Source organism: Bos taurus, chromosome X (genome assembly GCF_002263795.3).
Source record: "Bos taurus isolate L1 Dominette 01449 registration number 42190680 breed Hereford chromosome X, ARS-UCD2.0, whole genome shotgun sequence".
Classification (NCBI taxonomy): Eukaryota; Metazoa; Chordata; class Mammalia; order Artiodactyla; family Bovidae; genus Bos; species Bos taurus.
Window position 1 is genome coordinate 74,669,953 of NC_037357.1, and position 15,651 is coordinate 74,685,603.

Below are 15,651 nucleotides of genomic sequence, written 5' to 3' on the forward strand. Positions count from 1 at the left end.
TTCCAAGGTTCATCCATGTTTAGTATGGATGAATATTTCATTCCTTTTTATTGGGGTATAATATCCCATTGTTTATTTATCAGTTGATGGATATTTGGATACTTTTTGCTTTTGACTTTTATAAATATTGCTACTATGAACTTTGTATAGTTTTTTGAGCATAGGCATATGTTTTCATTCTCTTGGGTATATATCTAGGAGTGGAATTGCTGACCATTAAAATGTTTTTCATACTGACTGTCCCATTTTACATTCCCACCATCAATGTATATAGGTTCCAATTTCTTTACATCCTTGCCAACCCTTTAGTTTTAAAATACAATTATCATATTCATCCTAATGTGTATAAAATAGTATCTCATTGTGGTTTTGATTTATATTTTGTTCTAATGACTAATAATCTTGAGCATTTTTTCATGTGCTTCCTGGCCATTTGTGTGTATTCTTTGCATAATTGTATATCTAAGTTCTTTTTTTAATTGAAGTATAGTTGATTTACAGTGTTGTATTAATTTCTGCTCTATAACAAAGTGGTTTAGTTATATATACATTCTTTAAAAAATATTCTTTTCCATTGTGATTTATCATAGAATATTGAATATAGTTCTCTTTGCTATACAGTAGGACCTTGTTGTTTATCCATTCTGTATATAAAAGCTTAAATCTGCTGCCTCCAATTTTCCACTCTAGCCCCCCTCCTACTCTCCCACCCCATTTAGCAAACAACAGTCTGCTCTCTAGAGCTGATTCTGTTTCTGTTTAATAGGTTCATTTGTGTCATATTTTAGATTAAACATATGAATGATATGTGGTATTTGTCTTTCTCTTTCTGAGTTACTCCCCTAGTATGATAATCTCTAGTTGCATCCATGTTGCTGCAAATGGCATTTTTTCATTCTTTTATGGCTGAGTGATATTTCACTGTGTGTGTGTGTATCATATCTTCTTTTTAACATTTTTATTTATTTTTAATTGAAGGGTAATTGCTTTACACTATTGTGTTGGTTTCCACCATACAGCAACATGAATCAGTCATAGTTATACATATGCCCCTCCCTCTTGAGCTTCCCTCCCACCTTCCACCCATCCCACCCCTCTAGGTTGTTTCAGAGTACCAGTTTGAGCTCCCTGAGTCATAGCTCAAATTTCCACTGGCTATCTATTTTATATATGGTGATGTGTATAGATATACCACATCTTTATTTATCTGTCAGTGACCATTTAAGTTGTTTCCATGTTTTGGCTATTGTGAATAGGGTTGTTATGAACATTGTGGTGCCATGTATCTTTTTGAATGCCCAGGTTTGGGATTGCTAGATCAAATGGTAATTCTGTTTTGTTTTAGGAGGAACCTCCATAGGGTTTTCCACAGTGGCTACACCAACTTAAATTCCCACCAACAGTGTAGGAGGGTTCCTTTTTCTCTACACCCTCTTTAGCGTTTATTATTTGTAGACTTTTTAACGATGACCTTTCTGACTGGTATGGTATTTCACTGTAGTTTTGGTTTGATTTCTCTAGTAATTAGAAATGTTGAACATCTTTTCTTGTGCCTGTTGCCCATCTATATGCCTTCTTTGGAATACTGTCTATTTAGGTCTTCAGCCCATTTTTTGATTGGGTTTTTTGTTGTTGAGTTGTTGTATATTTAAGTTCTTTAAAACCCATTTTACAGTTGGGTTTGTCTTTCTATTGTTTAATTGTAAGAAGTCTTTATATTATTAAAAGGGTATATATTATATAAAAGGATATTAATGCCTTTTCAGATACATGATTTGAAAATAGTTGTCCCCAGTTAAATGGGTTGTCTTTTCACTTTCTTGATGGTATCTTTTGATACACAGAGGATTTGAATTTTTTGCATTTTAAACTTTTATTCTTTTGTAACCCTGTTGGATTACAGATGCATCTATTATATAACTTAGTAGGATATACTGTAATAATACACTTACATAAATATTTCCATGGGAATCTGTGAGCTCTAAATCCCATTCTATGTTTTATTCATCATTGTGTTTGTCATTTATAAAATTACTCTGTTCTAAGCAGAAAATAGAGTAATAAACAAAAAACTACTGAAGGCTTCCAGAGAGTAAGTGCTCAGGAAATATATTTGAAAAATGAATGAATTATTATTGTAAATGATGTAAAGCAGAATATCATACTATTAATATTTTCCTTGAATTATACTTTTTTATTTTAAAAATATCTTATTCATGTATAGAGTTTTAAATTTCTGTCATACAGCTCAGTGATTCAGTTTTATATATATATATATATATATATATATATATATTATATATATATACGCACACATATTCTTTTTCACATTATTTTCCATAATGGTTTATCACAGTCCTTGAATTATACTTTGTAGATAAGTGTACATGTAGAGTTTGTTACTCATGTTTTCATATCCTCAGTGAAATAAAGAAAAGACATTTTCTTTAAGTTTTATTTTATTTGTTTCAGACCACTTACAGTGTAGATAGATTTTCAGTTTACTAAACTATGTATTTAATTCAATATATGACCTCGTAAATAAGGATATTCTTAAAATTTTATTTTAACAGCGAAAGCAAGTTGAATACATTGGTGCAGAAGCTTCATGACTTTCTGGCACACTCATCAGAGGAATCTGAAGAAACAAGTTCTCCTCCAAGACTTGTGATGAACCAAAGCACAGGTAAATTGGAAAAAAGAATTGCAATATCTTCTAGTCTTATTTACTGTTTATTTTTGAGGAGCTGAAGTTATTAAAAGTTTTAATAGCCCCTGTGTTTCTAGGAGTTAGGTAATATCTGATATTATAGATTTTGATTCAGATAAGTAAAAAATTTAAGGTTTTATGGTTTTAGGTGCTTAGAGAAGCATACACTGAAGGTTTTATTTGTAATGGAAATGTTTTATAGAAGTGGGTGATGACTGTTAACTTTAAAATAGATAGGAGTGGGAGCAGTACAGAAATATGTTATTCTAAAAGTTATTCATGTATTATGAGTTATATTTTTATTTTCTTTGATAACTTTTCAGCATAGATTTGGTCCATACATTTTTAAAATACAAAACAACATCTCCTTTCTACCTCCCTTTTTCCTTTTTAAAAGTATATTGTATCATGTGATGATGACCATCATTTGTTTTCAAGTTTTTAAGGGTAGGCGCATATAGAAGAGGTGGACATGCACACAGGTGTGCGTACACACACACAAACACACACAGGCCTATTTGCACACAAACACAATATGTACAAAAAGTATGAAGAGTGGTAGATCACAGTGAAAAGTTCAACCATATGTGTAATTAGAGTCCCAGAAGGAAAGAAGAGAGAGAATGGTTCAGAATCTGAGTTTGATGAGATACTCACTGAGCATTTCCTAAAAGTGAAGAAAGACATCATGTAGATTCATGAAACACTGTGAACCTCAAGCAGGATAAATGGAAAGAAAACTATAACTAAGAAAATCATAATAAACTCCTAAAGAACAAAAACCAAGAGAAAAATCTTAGAAGCAGCTGGAGGAAAACAGTCATTGCTTTTTTAATGTTGAATGTTTTTGAACAGTAACACTGATAGCTCATTTGACAACAGTAATGTTAGAAGCTGGATGATAAATAAGTGATTTATTTAAAGGGCCAAGTGAAAATAATTGCTAGCATAGTCTGCTCAGTGAAAACATCTTTCACAAGTGAAGGTGGATAAAACTTTGGAGTTTTCCTGACAGTCCAGTGGTTAAGACTCTGCCCTTCTACTGCAGGGGGCATGGGTTTGATGCCTGATCAGGGAACTAAGATTCAGCATGCCATGAAGCATGGCCAAAAATAAGTAAGAATGATGTCAACATATGTACACTAGGGGAAATACCAAAGGGTTTTCTTAAATCAGAAGGAAAATAATTTGAAATGGCAGCATCAAAATACAGGAAGTTATGAATAACAATGGAATCAATAAATAGGTGGAAAAAATGAAATATGTACTTTTATCTAATCCACAGTCTCTAGTCTTAATTCATAAATTGCCCAACAGTGTTTTCATAGGTAAGTCCCCTACCCTCCCAAGACCAGGATCCCGTTGAAGAGCCCACACTGTATATGTTACTTGGTCTTTAGCCTTTTCAAATCTCAAACAAGCTGGAACCATGACATTTTAAAAATGTATAGATATATTATTTTGGTGATTGTCCCTCAGTGTTCGTTTGATTAGTTATAAAATTAGATTGAGGTTTTTAATTTTTGGCAGGATTGCTGTGTAAGTGGTATTATGTTCTTGTCCATACATCATATCACAAAGCACATGATGAAGTTTCCTCCTTTATTGGTGATATTAACTTAGGTTATTTGGTTATGGCTGCTTTTCTAAATTAAACCACTGTAAAGTTATGATTTATTCTTTTGTACCTACCTAAAAAGTAATTTGTTGAAGATTACTTTGAAACTGCTTAGGTATTCTTTTCATCATCAAAAATTAGCTTTTTTTAAAAAATTGCAAATTATCACAAACTTGGCAGCTTAAGACAACCCAAATTTATTATTTCACAGTTCTGTGGATCTGGAGTCCAGGTGGGCTTTGCTGAGGTCTGCTCAGGGAATCACAAGGGCTAAGTCAAAGTGATAGTAAGACTGTGTTCCTTTCTATAGAATCTGGAAGAATCCATTTTCATGCTCATTCAGGTTGTTGGCAGAATTCAGTTCATTGTGGTTGTAGGTCTGAGGTCCTCATTTCATGCTAACTATTGGCCAGGATCCTCTCAGCTCCTTAATTTCCTCTCGCATGGCCCCTTCCAACTTCAAAGCCAGCAATAGTGCATTGTGTCATCCTCATGCTTTGAGTTTCTCTGATTTAGCCTTTTGCTTGTTTCTTTTGCATCTTCTGCCATGAACTAGAGACATTTTTCTTTTTTAAGGGACCCATGTGATTAGATTAGGTCCCTTCTGTCTCACTTCTCCCAAATGAGCTCCCATTTTTTAAAGTCACCTGTGCCATTTTATGTAGCAAAACAATGGGAGTGTTATTTCCTCACATTCACAGGATCTGGTGATTAGGGGGCATGAAATCTTGGGGGCCATTCCTAGAAATTCTGCCTGTCACCACATCCATTTATGATTCTTGGATCAATGGTATGTTACTATGATGGTTCAAAATGGTGATGTCCTATCATTACTTCTGTCTTTTCTGTAAGGGAGATGTTTACATTTCTATGCTCTCTCTTTATTTGTTTATATTGGTGTATGCTAGCATTTTTTTCTTTTTCCATGAACATTTTCTTACTGTCGTTATTTTAATGTTCAAATTATACCAATATTGGCTAGTGGGAACCCCTTTTGTATGGCTCTTGTAGACCTTTTCATAAGTCTTCATCAACCTTGAGCACTTTTCTTACTTTCTGCCCTCACAAGATGTTCATTGTTTACTTTGCACTGTCTGTTCCCCAGCCCTGGAATCAGTTATTTCTCCAAGAAGTTCTGATTAATTTTAGTGGGGTATAGTATTTAGAAAGCAATATCTGGGTGTATGATGTGCTCATTGCTGTTAGGATGTCTTCGCTTCCAGGCTCTTTAGCAGGGAAAGCCAATATATGTGATGTATTTTCATGTGTTGATATTGATACTTTTAGTTTTACTTTGGACTGCAGACATCATTCTGATCTTCCTCTTTTCATATTTTAACTTCTTACTGCAACAGAGAGAAAGGTGGTTCCCATTATCCTCAGTTTATGTACTCAGTTACTTAGTCTTCATTGTGTTCACAGTTTCAACTTTGCATGGTAAACAATCACAATAAAGAAACCTAACTAGTGTTAAATACTTAAAGTTCTGTCTTTAGAATGAAATTATATTGTCACAGTTCTAAATTCAGTAGTTAGTTGGGGAGTTTTGCTTCTAGTAGTGGCAGAGTAGCTCTTTTTGGATAAGCAGATTATCTCCCACAGATACCAATTATAAATTCTGGCCAAAATACTGAAAACAATGATGAAGGAACTGATTAGTGACACAAACAAGACACACACTGGAATAGAGTCAACATATGAAAAAAGAAGTATTCTTTGCTCAATTACCAATTGTTAAGCCTTTTTCCTTAGGAAAGGTGCCAGTTAGCTCCAGCAGTGGAATTTCAGACTTGGATAGCTTTCTTCTTCTGGATATGCTGTGTGAGCTTGCAGCCCTATTAATTTTGATAGCCTCCTTGTGACTAAGGTTGAACCAGCATAAAACTCAGCATTTGGTCTAAGGTGGTGGTATAGGAATACCATGATGTCACCTTCCCCCACAGACACACTGAATTTACAGCTATGTAAAGAGCAGTTCCTTCTACAGAAAAACTGAGGTGTGATTAAACAGCTTCTGCACAACAAACAGTACAAGTACCACATAGAGATTGGTAGAGACAGAGACACAGTACTGATGAGAACCCCACTTCAATGTGGTATGCAGCAGTGGAGAGGGATCACTAAGGAGCATGTGTGCACACTCGCCTGCCCTGGGGCACAGAGATAAAAACAGTGGTTTAAAAGGGACCTAGACTATGCATGAAGGAAATCCTCTTACTATCCCTACCTAGAGTGTCTGCAAAATGGGCAGAGAACTGCTGGAAGTCTCTTCAGTGTTGAAGGTGCTAGAGAGCACCATTTTTTGTGTTCTCCCATCACCTTGATGAGGTCTTCCCTCATAGCTCAATCGGTAAAGAATATGCCTGCAATGAAGGAGACCTGGGTTCAATTCCTTGGTCAGGAAGATCCTCTGGAGAAGGAAATGGCTACCCACTTCAGTATTCTTCCCTGGAGAATCCCATGGACAGAGGAGGCTGGCAGGCTACAATCCATGGGATCGCAAGAGTCAGACATGATTTAGTGACTAAACCACCACCATCACCTTGATGAGATGAGTGGAATGTAGTCCAGGTTTTCTAGCTGGCCTGCCAAGGCACTTCAGCCTGCTCCTGGCCCACACAAGGTAAAGTCATAGTGCCAGGGCAGCCCAAGTGTGCAGCGCCCTAGGATCCCCCTGGCCGATGATATATTAGGCTTCAGCTGACCTGCCAAAACTGCCTGACACATTCAGACTACACAGGAGATGCTCTTAGCAGAGATTATGCCTTCAAGACCAAAAGAGGTACCTGTTTTGCCGGATGTGTAGCATGAAACAGAAAGTCAAACAGAATGGGGACAGAAGAGTATGTTCCAAATGAAAGAGCAAGATAATACTTCAGAAAAAATCTTAACGAAATGGAGATAAGTAATTTATCTGATAAATAATTGAAAGAAATTGTCATAAAGGCTTTCCAAACTAGGGAGAAGAATGGAGGAATAGAGTGAGAACTTCAACAAAGGGTTCGAAAATATAAGAAAGAACCAATCAGTACTGAAGAACACAATAACTGAAATGACAAATAGAGGAAATTGATAGCAAATTAGATGATATAGTAGGACACATCAGCCATCTGGAGCACAGAATAGTGGAAATCACCCAATCAGAATAGAAAAAAAGAATTTTTAAAAATGAGAGTTTAAGGGAACTCTATGACATCAGGAGTAATAACATTCTCATAGTAGGGGTAGGGAGATTGCAGATGGAGAAAAGAGGGAGAGAAGGGGACAGAGACTTACTTAAAGAAATGTTTGAAAACTTCTCTAATCTGGAAAATGAAACAGACATCTAGGTACAGGAAGCACAGAGTCCCCCCAAAAAATGAATCCACAGAGATCCACACCAAGACACGTATGTAAAATGGCAAAAGATGAAGACAATTTTATAGACAGCAGGACAAAAACAACTAATTGTATACAAGGAAAACCCCATAAGATTACTTACTGATTTTTCAACAGAAGTTCTGCAAGCCAGAATGGAGTGGCATGATATATTTAAAGTACTGAATGTAAAAAACTTCCAACCAAGGATACTCTACCTGGCGAGTTTATCATTCAGAATTGAAGGAAAGATAGTTTCCCAGACAAGCACAAAACTAAAGGAGTTTAGCACCGTTAAAATGGCCTACAAGAAATGTTCAAGGGTGTTCTCAAGGTAGAAAAGCAAAAGCAATAGCTTGTTATTCAGTCTATATGTCAATAAGTAGTGTCCAACTATTTGCGACCCATGGACTGCAGCATGCCAGGCTTCCCTGTCCTCTACTATCTCCCAGAGTTGCACAAACTCATGTCCATTGATGTCTAAACATCTCACCCTTTGCCACCTCTTTCTCCTTTTTCCTTCAATCTTTCCCAGCATCAGGGTCTTTTCCAGTGAGTCGACTCTTCTCGTCTGGTGGCCAAAGTATTGGAGCTTCGGCTTCAGCATCAGTCCTTCCAATGAATATTCAGGGTTGATTTCCTTTAGGATTGACTGGTTTGATCTCCTTGCAGTCCAAGGGACTCTAAAAGTCTTCTACGACATCACAGTTCCAAAGCATCAATTCTTTGGTGCTCAGCCTTCTTTATGGTCTAACTCTCACATCCATACATGACTACTGGAAAAACCATAGCTTTGGCTAGATGGACCTTTGTCAGCAAGGTAATGTCTCTGCTTTTTAATATGCTGTCTAAATTTGTCATAACTTTCCTTCCAAGGAGCAAGCAACTTTTAATTTTGTGGCTGCAGTTACTGTCAACAGTGATTTTAGAGCCCAAGAAAATAAAATCTGTCACTGTTTCCACTTTTACCCCTTCAATTTGCCATGAAGTGATGGGAGAGATGCCATGATCTTAGTTTTTTGAATGTTGAGTTTCAAGTCAGCTTTTTCACTCTTCTCTCTCATTTCCATCAAGAGGCTCTTTAATTCCTCTTCACCTTCTGCCATTAGTGTGGTATCATCTGCATATCTGAGGATATTGATATTTCTCCTGGCAGTCTTGATTCCAGCTTGTGATTTATGCAGCCTGGTATTTCTCACGATGTACTCTGCATAGAAGTTAAATAAGTGGGATGACAATATACAGCTTTGTCACACTCCTTTCCCAGTTTTGAGCCAGTTCATTTTTCTATGTCCAGTTCTTACTGCCACTTCTTGACATACATGTAGGTTTCTCAGGAGATAGGTAAGGTGGTCTTGATATTCCCATCTCTTTAAGAATTTTCCGGAGTTTGTTGTGATCGACACGGTCAAAGGCTTTAGCATAGTCAATGAAGCAGAAGTAGATGTTTTTCTGGAATTCTCTTCCTTTTTCTATGATCCAAAAAATGTTGGCAGTTTGGTCTCTGTTTCCTCTGCTTTTTCTAAACCCAGCTTCTCAATTCACATACAGCTGAAGCCTAACTTGAAGAATTTTGAGCATAACCTTACTAGCATGTGAAATGAGTGCAATTGTATGGTAGTTGGAATATTCTTTGGCCTTGGAACAGACCTTTTCCAGTCCTGTGTCCATTGTTGAGTTTTCCAAATTTGCTGGCATTTTGACTGCAGCACTTTAACCACATCATCTTTTATGGTATGAAATAACTGTGCTGGAATCCCATCACCTATGCTATCTTTGTTTGTAGTAATGCTTCCTAATGCCCATTTGACTTCACACTCCAGGATGTCTGGCACTAGGTGAGTGACCACCCCTTTGTGGTTATCCAGGTCATTAAGACCTTTTTTGTATAGTTCTTCTGTATATTCTTTGCCACCTCTTAGCTAGAAATAAGAAAATATATGAAAAAAATCTCAGTGGTAAAGGTAAATATATAGTAATGACTGTGAATCAGCCACATATAAAGCTAGTAGGAAGGTTAAAAGACAAAAAATCAACTATAAGTAAAATAAGTGGTTAAGAAATGCATAAAGTTGTAAAATAATGTCAGAAAAAAAATTTGGGAGGGGTATACTAAAAATGTACTTTTAGAATATATTTGAACTTTACTTCCCTGGTAGCTCAGATGGTAAAGCATCAGCCTACAATGCAGAAGACCCGAGTTCAATCCCTGGGTTGGGAAGATCCTCTGGAGAAGGAAATGGCACCCCACTCCAGTACTCTTTCCTGGAAAATCCCATGGATGGAGGAGCATGGTAGGCTATAGTCCATGGGGTCGCCAAGAGTCGGACACGACTGAGTGACATCACTCACTCACTCCTCAAGCAGCTATCAGCCTATATTAAATCATTGTTTGTGTGTTTCAACCTGATAGTAACTGCAAATCCAAAACCTGCTATAGATAAATAAAAAATAAAGAGAGAAAGGAGCCCAAACATAAGGAAAGCCATCAGACTGCAAGAGAAGAAAGGAACAGAGAAGAACTATAAAAACAAGCAGAAAATAATTAACAATATTGCAATAAGTACATAGTTAGCAATAACCACTTTAAATGAAAATTTACTAAATGCTCCAATCAAAATAGAGATAGCTGAATGAATAGAAAACAGGACCCATTTATATGCTGCCTACAAGAGACTCACTTCCAATCTAAAGACAGATTGATATTAAAGGGATGGAAAAATATATTCCATGCAAAAAGAAACAAAAAAAGAAAGCTGAAGTAGTAAATAAAATGCTACAAAACCAGTGCATCAGGGAAGAAATCAAAGAGCAAATTCAAAAATACCTTGAGACACATGAAAATGGTAGCACAACTTTCCAATATCTATGTCCGACTCTTTATAACCTCATGGACTAGTCTGCTAGGATCCTCTGTCCCTGGGATTCTCCAGGCAAGGATACTGGAGTAGGTTGCTGTGCCCTTCTCCAAGGGGTCTTCTCCACTCAGGGATTGAACCCACATCTCTTACATCTCCTGCATTGGCAGGCAGGTTCTTTACCACTAGTGCCACCTGGAAAGCCCTCTAATATCTGTGAGATGCAGCAAAAGCGGTTCTCAGAGGGACGATCATAGTGAAACAGGCCTACCTCACAAAACAAGAAAATTCTCAAATTAAAAAAAAACCAAAACTTTATACTTAAAGGAGCTAGAAAAAGAGGAACAAAGCAAGCGCAAACTTAGTAAAAGGAAGTTAATAATAAAGGTCAGACTGGAAATAATGAAACTGCTAGCTTGTCTTCTTCTTCTTTTCAGGGTCTTTCACAGAGTAAAAGTTTTAAATTTTGAGCAAGTCCAATTTACAGATTTCCTTTTGAGGACATGCTTTTCTCCTATGTAAAGGAACCAGAAGAAGAACAAACCAAACTCTAGGTTACTAGAAAGACATAAACCATAAAGATCAGGGCAGAAATTAATGAATAGAGACTGAAAAAAATACTAGAAAAGATCAGTGAAACTTATGAATGAATTTTTAAAAAAATATGAACAAAATTGAAAAACCTTTAGTGAGATCCATCTTGATAAAAAGAGAGAGGGCCCAAGTAAATAAAATGAGAAATGAAAGATGAGATTTATCAACTTGTATCACACCAATGGAAGGAATCATAACAGACTACTGTGCCAATAATGAGGGCTTCCCTGGTGGCTCAGTGGTAAAGAATCCACCTGCCAATGTAGGAGACGTGGGTTCAATCCCTGGGTTGGGAAGATCCCCTAGAGAAGAAAATGGCAACCCACTCCAGTATTCTTGCCTGGAAAATTCCATGGGCAGAGGAGCCTGGAGGGGTATTGTCCATGGGGTCACAAAGAGTCAGACATGACTTAGCAACTGAGCACCCACCATGCCAACAGTGGAGAACATCAAAGAAATGGATAAATTCCTAGAAACATACAATCTTTCGAGAATGAATCATGGAGAAATGCAAAATCTGACTGATTACTAATAAAATTCAATCGGTAGTGAAAAAGCTTCCAACACACAAAAGTCAAAGACCAGATTGCTTCATAGGTGAATTCTATCAAACAAAGAAGAATTGTATCAACAATATTACAATAATTTTATATGGTGACAGATGGTAACTAGCCTTGTAGTCGTGATCATTTTGAAACATATAAAATATTGAATCACTATGTTGTTCACCTAAAAAGAATACATTGTCAATTTTATGTCAAAATGAAAGAATTAGATAGAAATCTGCATTCTTGATGAGGCATAATGGAATTAAAGAGATCCCAATAGGTTTTGTAAAATGGAGAAGGACATCTCACTTAGAAGAGAGCTACAGCTTGGGAGCTCCAGGACCTGCAAAAATTCTTACCGTATCTGGTTGGATTACAAGTGCAGTCCAGTTAGGGCTAAAAGAACAGAATAAAGTTTTCAGCTGCTTATACCAGAGGGTATATATTAATATTTTGTGGTTTGATTTCAGCTGAATTAACTATCTGCTATTAACAGAATCATCAACTAGAAGGGCATGCAGTGTTTACACTATATCTTAAAATATGTCCAGTATCCAATCTGAAATACTGGATTAGATATAAAGAGGAAACTGTGACCCATGCTGAAAAGGAAAGGAAATCAATAGTGACAATCCACATGTCTTAAATTTTGAAATTAGCAAACAAGAATGTTAAACCAGCTATTGCAAACTTATTAACAAAGGCACTAATTTGCTTTAGTATAATAAAGCAAATAGGCCTGGCCTGCTGCAATTCATGGGGTCTCAAAGAGTTGGACACGACTGAGTGACTGAACTGAATAAAGCAAATATATTTGTGAAGAGTGGACAGATAGAAAATCTCAGTACAAACATGGAAAATGTGAAAAAGGACCAACTTGAAATTCTAGAACTGAAAAATGTAATTTCTGAATAACAAATACTTGTATTTTAACAGGAGATTAGAGATAGCTGTAGTAGTGTCAGTGAAGTTGATGATATTCTGACAGAAATTATCCAATCTGAGAATAGAAAACATTGAAAAATAAAAAGCATATAGAACACTTGCTCTTCAGATCCTTTCCACAGTTAATTTGTATAGTTATCAATCAGATACATGTAAAGAATAGGAATGCTTCAGTTCAGTCATGCAGTCGTGACCCACTCTTTGCGACCCCATGAATTGCAGCATGCCAGGCCTCCCTGTCCATCACCAACTCCTGGAGTTCACTCAAACTCACGTCCATTGAGTCAGTGATGCCATCCAACCATCTCATCCTCTGTCATCCCCTTCTCCTCCTGCCCCTAGTCCCTCCCAGCATCAGAGTCTTTCCCAACGAGTCAACTCTTCGCATGAAGTGGCCAAAGTACTGGACTTTGAGCTTTAGCATCATTCCTTCCAAAGAAATCCCAGGGCTGATCTCCTTCAGAATGGACTGGTTGGATCTCCTTGCAGTCCAAGGGACTCTCAAGAGTCTTCAACACCACAGTTCATAAGTATCAATTCTTTGGCACTCAGCTTTCTTCACAGTCCAACGCTCACATCCATACATGACTACTGGAAAAACCAAAGCCTTGACTAGACGGACCTTTGTTGGCAAAGTAATGTCTCTGCTTTTGAATATGCTGTCTATGTTGGTCATAACTTTCCTTCCAAGGAGTAAGCATCTTTTAATTTCATGGCTGCAGTCACCATCTGCAGTGATTTTGGAGCCCCCCAAAACGAAGTCTGACACTGTTTCCAGTGTTTCCCCATCTATTTCCCTTGAAGTGATGGGACCAGATGCCATGATCTTAGTTTTCTGAATCTTGAGCTTTAAGCCAACCTTTTCACTCTTCTCTTTCACTTTCATCATAGGCTCTTTAGTTCTTCTTCACTTTCTGCCATAAGGGTGGTGTCATCTGTATATCTGAGGTTATTGATATTTCTCCCGGCAATCTTGATTCCAGCTTGTGCTTCTTCCAGCCCAGCATTTCTCATGATGTACTCTGCATAGAAGTTAAAAAGCAGGGTGACAATATACAGCCTTGATGTACTCCTTTTCCTATTTGGAACCAGTCTGTTGTTCCATGTCCAGTTCTAACTGTTGCTTCCTGACCTGCATACAGGTTTCTCAAGAGGCCGGTCAGGTGTTCTGGTATTCCCATCTCTTGAAGAATTTTCCACAGTTTATTGTGATCCACACAGTCAAAGGCTTTGGCATAGTCAATAAAGCAGAAATAGATGTTTTTCTGGAACTCTCCTGCTTTTTTGATGATCCAGCAGATTTTGGCAACTTGATCTCTGGTTCCTCTGCCTTTTCTAAAACCAGCTTGAACATCACGAAGTTCACGATTCACATATTGCTGAAGCCTGGCTTGGAGAATTTTGAGCATTACTTTACTAGCGTGTGAGATGAGTGCAATTGTGTGGTAGTTTGAGCATTCTTTGGCATTGCCTTTCTTTGGGATTGGAATGAAAACTGACCTTTTGCAGTCCTGTGGCCAGTGCTGAGTTTTCCAAATTTGCTGGCATATTGAGTGCAGCACTCTCACAGCATCATCTTTCAGGATTTGAATTAGCTCAACTGGAATTCCATCACCTCCACTAGCTTTGTTCCTAGTGATGCTTTCTAAGGCCCACTTAACTTCCCATTCCAGGATGTCTGGCTCTCGGTGAGTGATCACACCATTGTGATTATCTTGGTCATGAAGATCTTTTTTGTGCAGTTCTTCTGTGTCTTCTTGCCACCCCTTCTTAATATCTTCTGCTTCTGTTAGGTCCATACCATTTCTGTCCTTTATCAAGCCCATCTTTGCATGAAATGTTCCCTTGGTATCTCTAATTTTCTTGAAGAGATCTCTAGTTTTTCCCTTTCTGTTGTTTTCCTCTATTTCTTTGCATTGATTGCTGAGGAAGGCTTTCTTATCTCTTCTTGATATTATTTGGAACTTTGCATTCAGATGCTTATATCTTTCTTTTTCTCCTTTGCTTTTCACTTCTCTTCCTTTCACAGCTATTTGTAAAGCCTCCCCAGACAGCCATTTTGCTTTTTTGCATTTCTTTTCCATGGGGATGGTCTTGATCCCTGTCTCCTGTACAGTCCATAGTTCATCAGGCACTCTATCAGATCTAGGCCCTTAAATCTATTTCTCACTTCCACTTTATAATCATACAGTGTGGACGTTAGGAATGCTTAACAATAGAGAAAAAAGTGCTGATAGAAACTCTCACTTGGCCCAGTGTTCTATAGTTTTTGTTGTAGTGATTTTGTTGTTAGCCATATACAAATTTGTTACATTTTTAGCAAATTATTTCATTTTGGGGGTGCTATTTTAAATTCCCTGGCTTTTAAATCTCAAGTTCTAATTGTTCATTGCAATAATTCTGTTATGTTTTTTATGTTGACCTTTATTCTGTGAATATGCTCTAGGTAGCTTCTTTTTCATCTTTCAAATTTATTGAAATTTTCTACCTAATCTGGTTGTCTGCAAATCGGGTCATGTTTATTTCTTACTTTCTATCGTATGGCTTTTAATTCCTTTTCTTGTCTCATTATGCTGCGTAGGACTTTCTGTATTTTCTGTTATTATGTTGAAGAATGATAATAGACATCCTCTTGGTATTTCTGATATCAGTGGGAAAGCATTGAACTATTTTATCATTAAGTATGATGGTTCCTGAATAAGATTTTTGTAAATATTCTATCAAGTTGACAAAGTTCCCCTCCCCTAGCTTTCTAAGTTTTCTTTCCTAAAGTGATATTTTTACTGAGATAGATGTAGATTCACATGCAATTGTAATATATGCACAGCTCTTTTGTACTTTGCCTAGTTTCTCACAATAGCAATGTTTTACAGAAGTATATTTTCAGTTAGCCATGTTACTGATATCTACCAGTATGACTCAGATTTCCTCAGTTTTATTGTACTTTTGTATTTGTGTTAAGTTCTACACAGTTTTATTACAAACATGAGTTGGTTCATGTTTGCATCACCACAGTCAACA

The 15,651-nt window shown here is 36.9% G+C and overlaps 1 protein-coding gene across 10 annotated transcripts in view; it reads left to right on the forward strand.

Moving 5' to 3' along the window:
- Positions 1 to 15,651, forward strand: part of ATRX (ATRX chromatin remodeler) — a 286,038-nt gene that overhangs the window by 72,817 nt on the left and 197,570 nt on the right. For all 10 annotated transcript variants that reach the window (XM_005227976.5, XM_005227973.5, XM_015461633.3 and 7 more), the window contains one exon: positions 2,574 to 2,686. In XM_005227976.5, coding sequence (XP_005228033.1) covers positions 2,671 to 2,686 — 16 coding nt within the window. In that variant the 5' untranslated portion in view covers positions 2,574 to 2,670. The remainder of the gene's footprint in view (positions 1 to 2,573; positions 2,687 to 15,651) is intronic.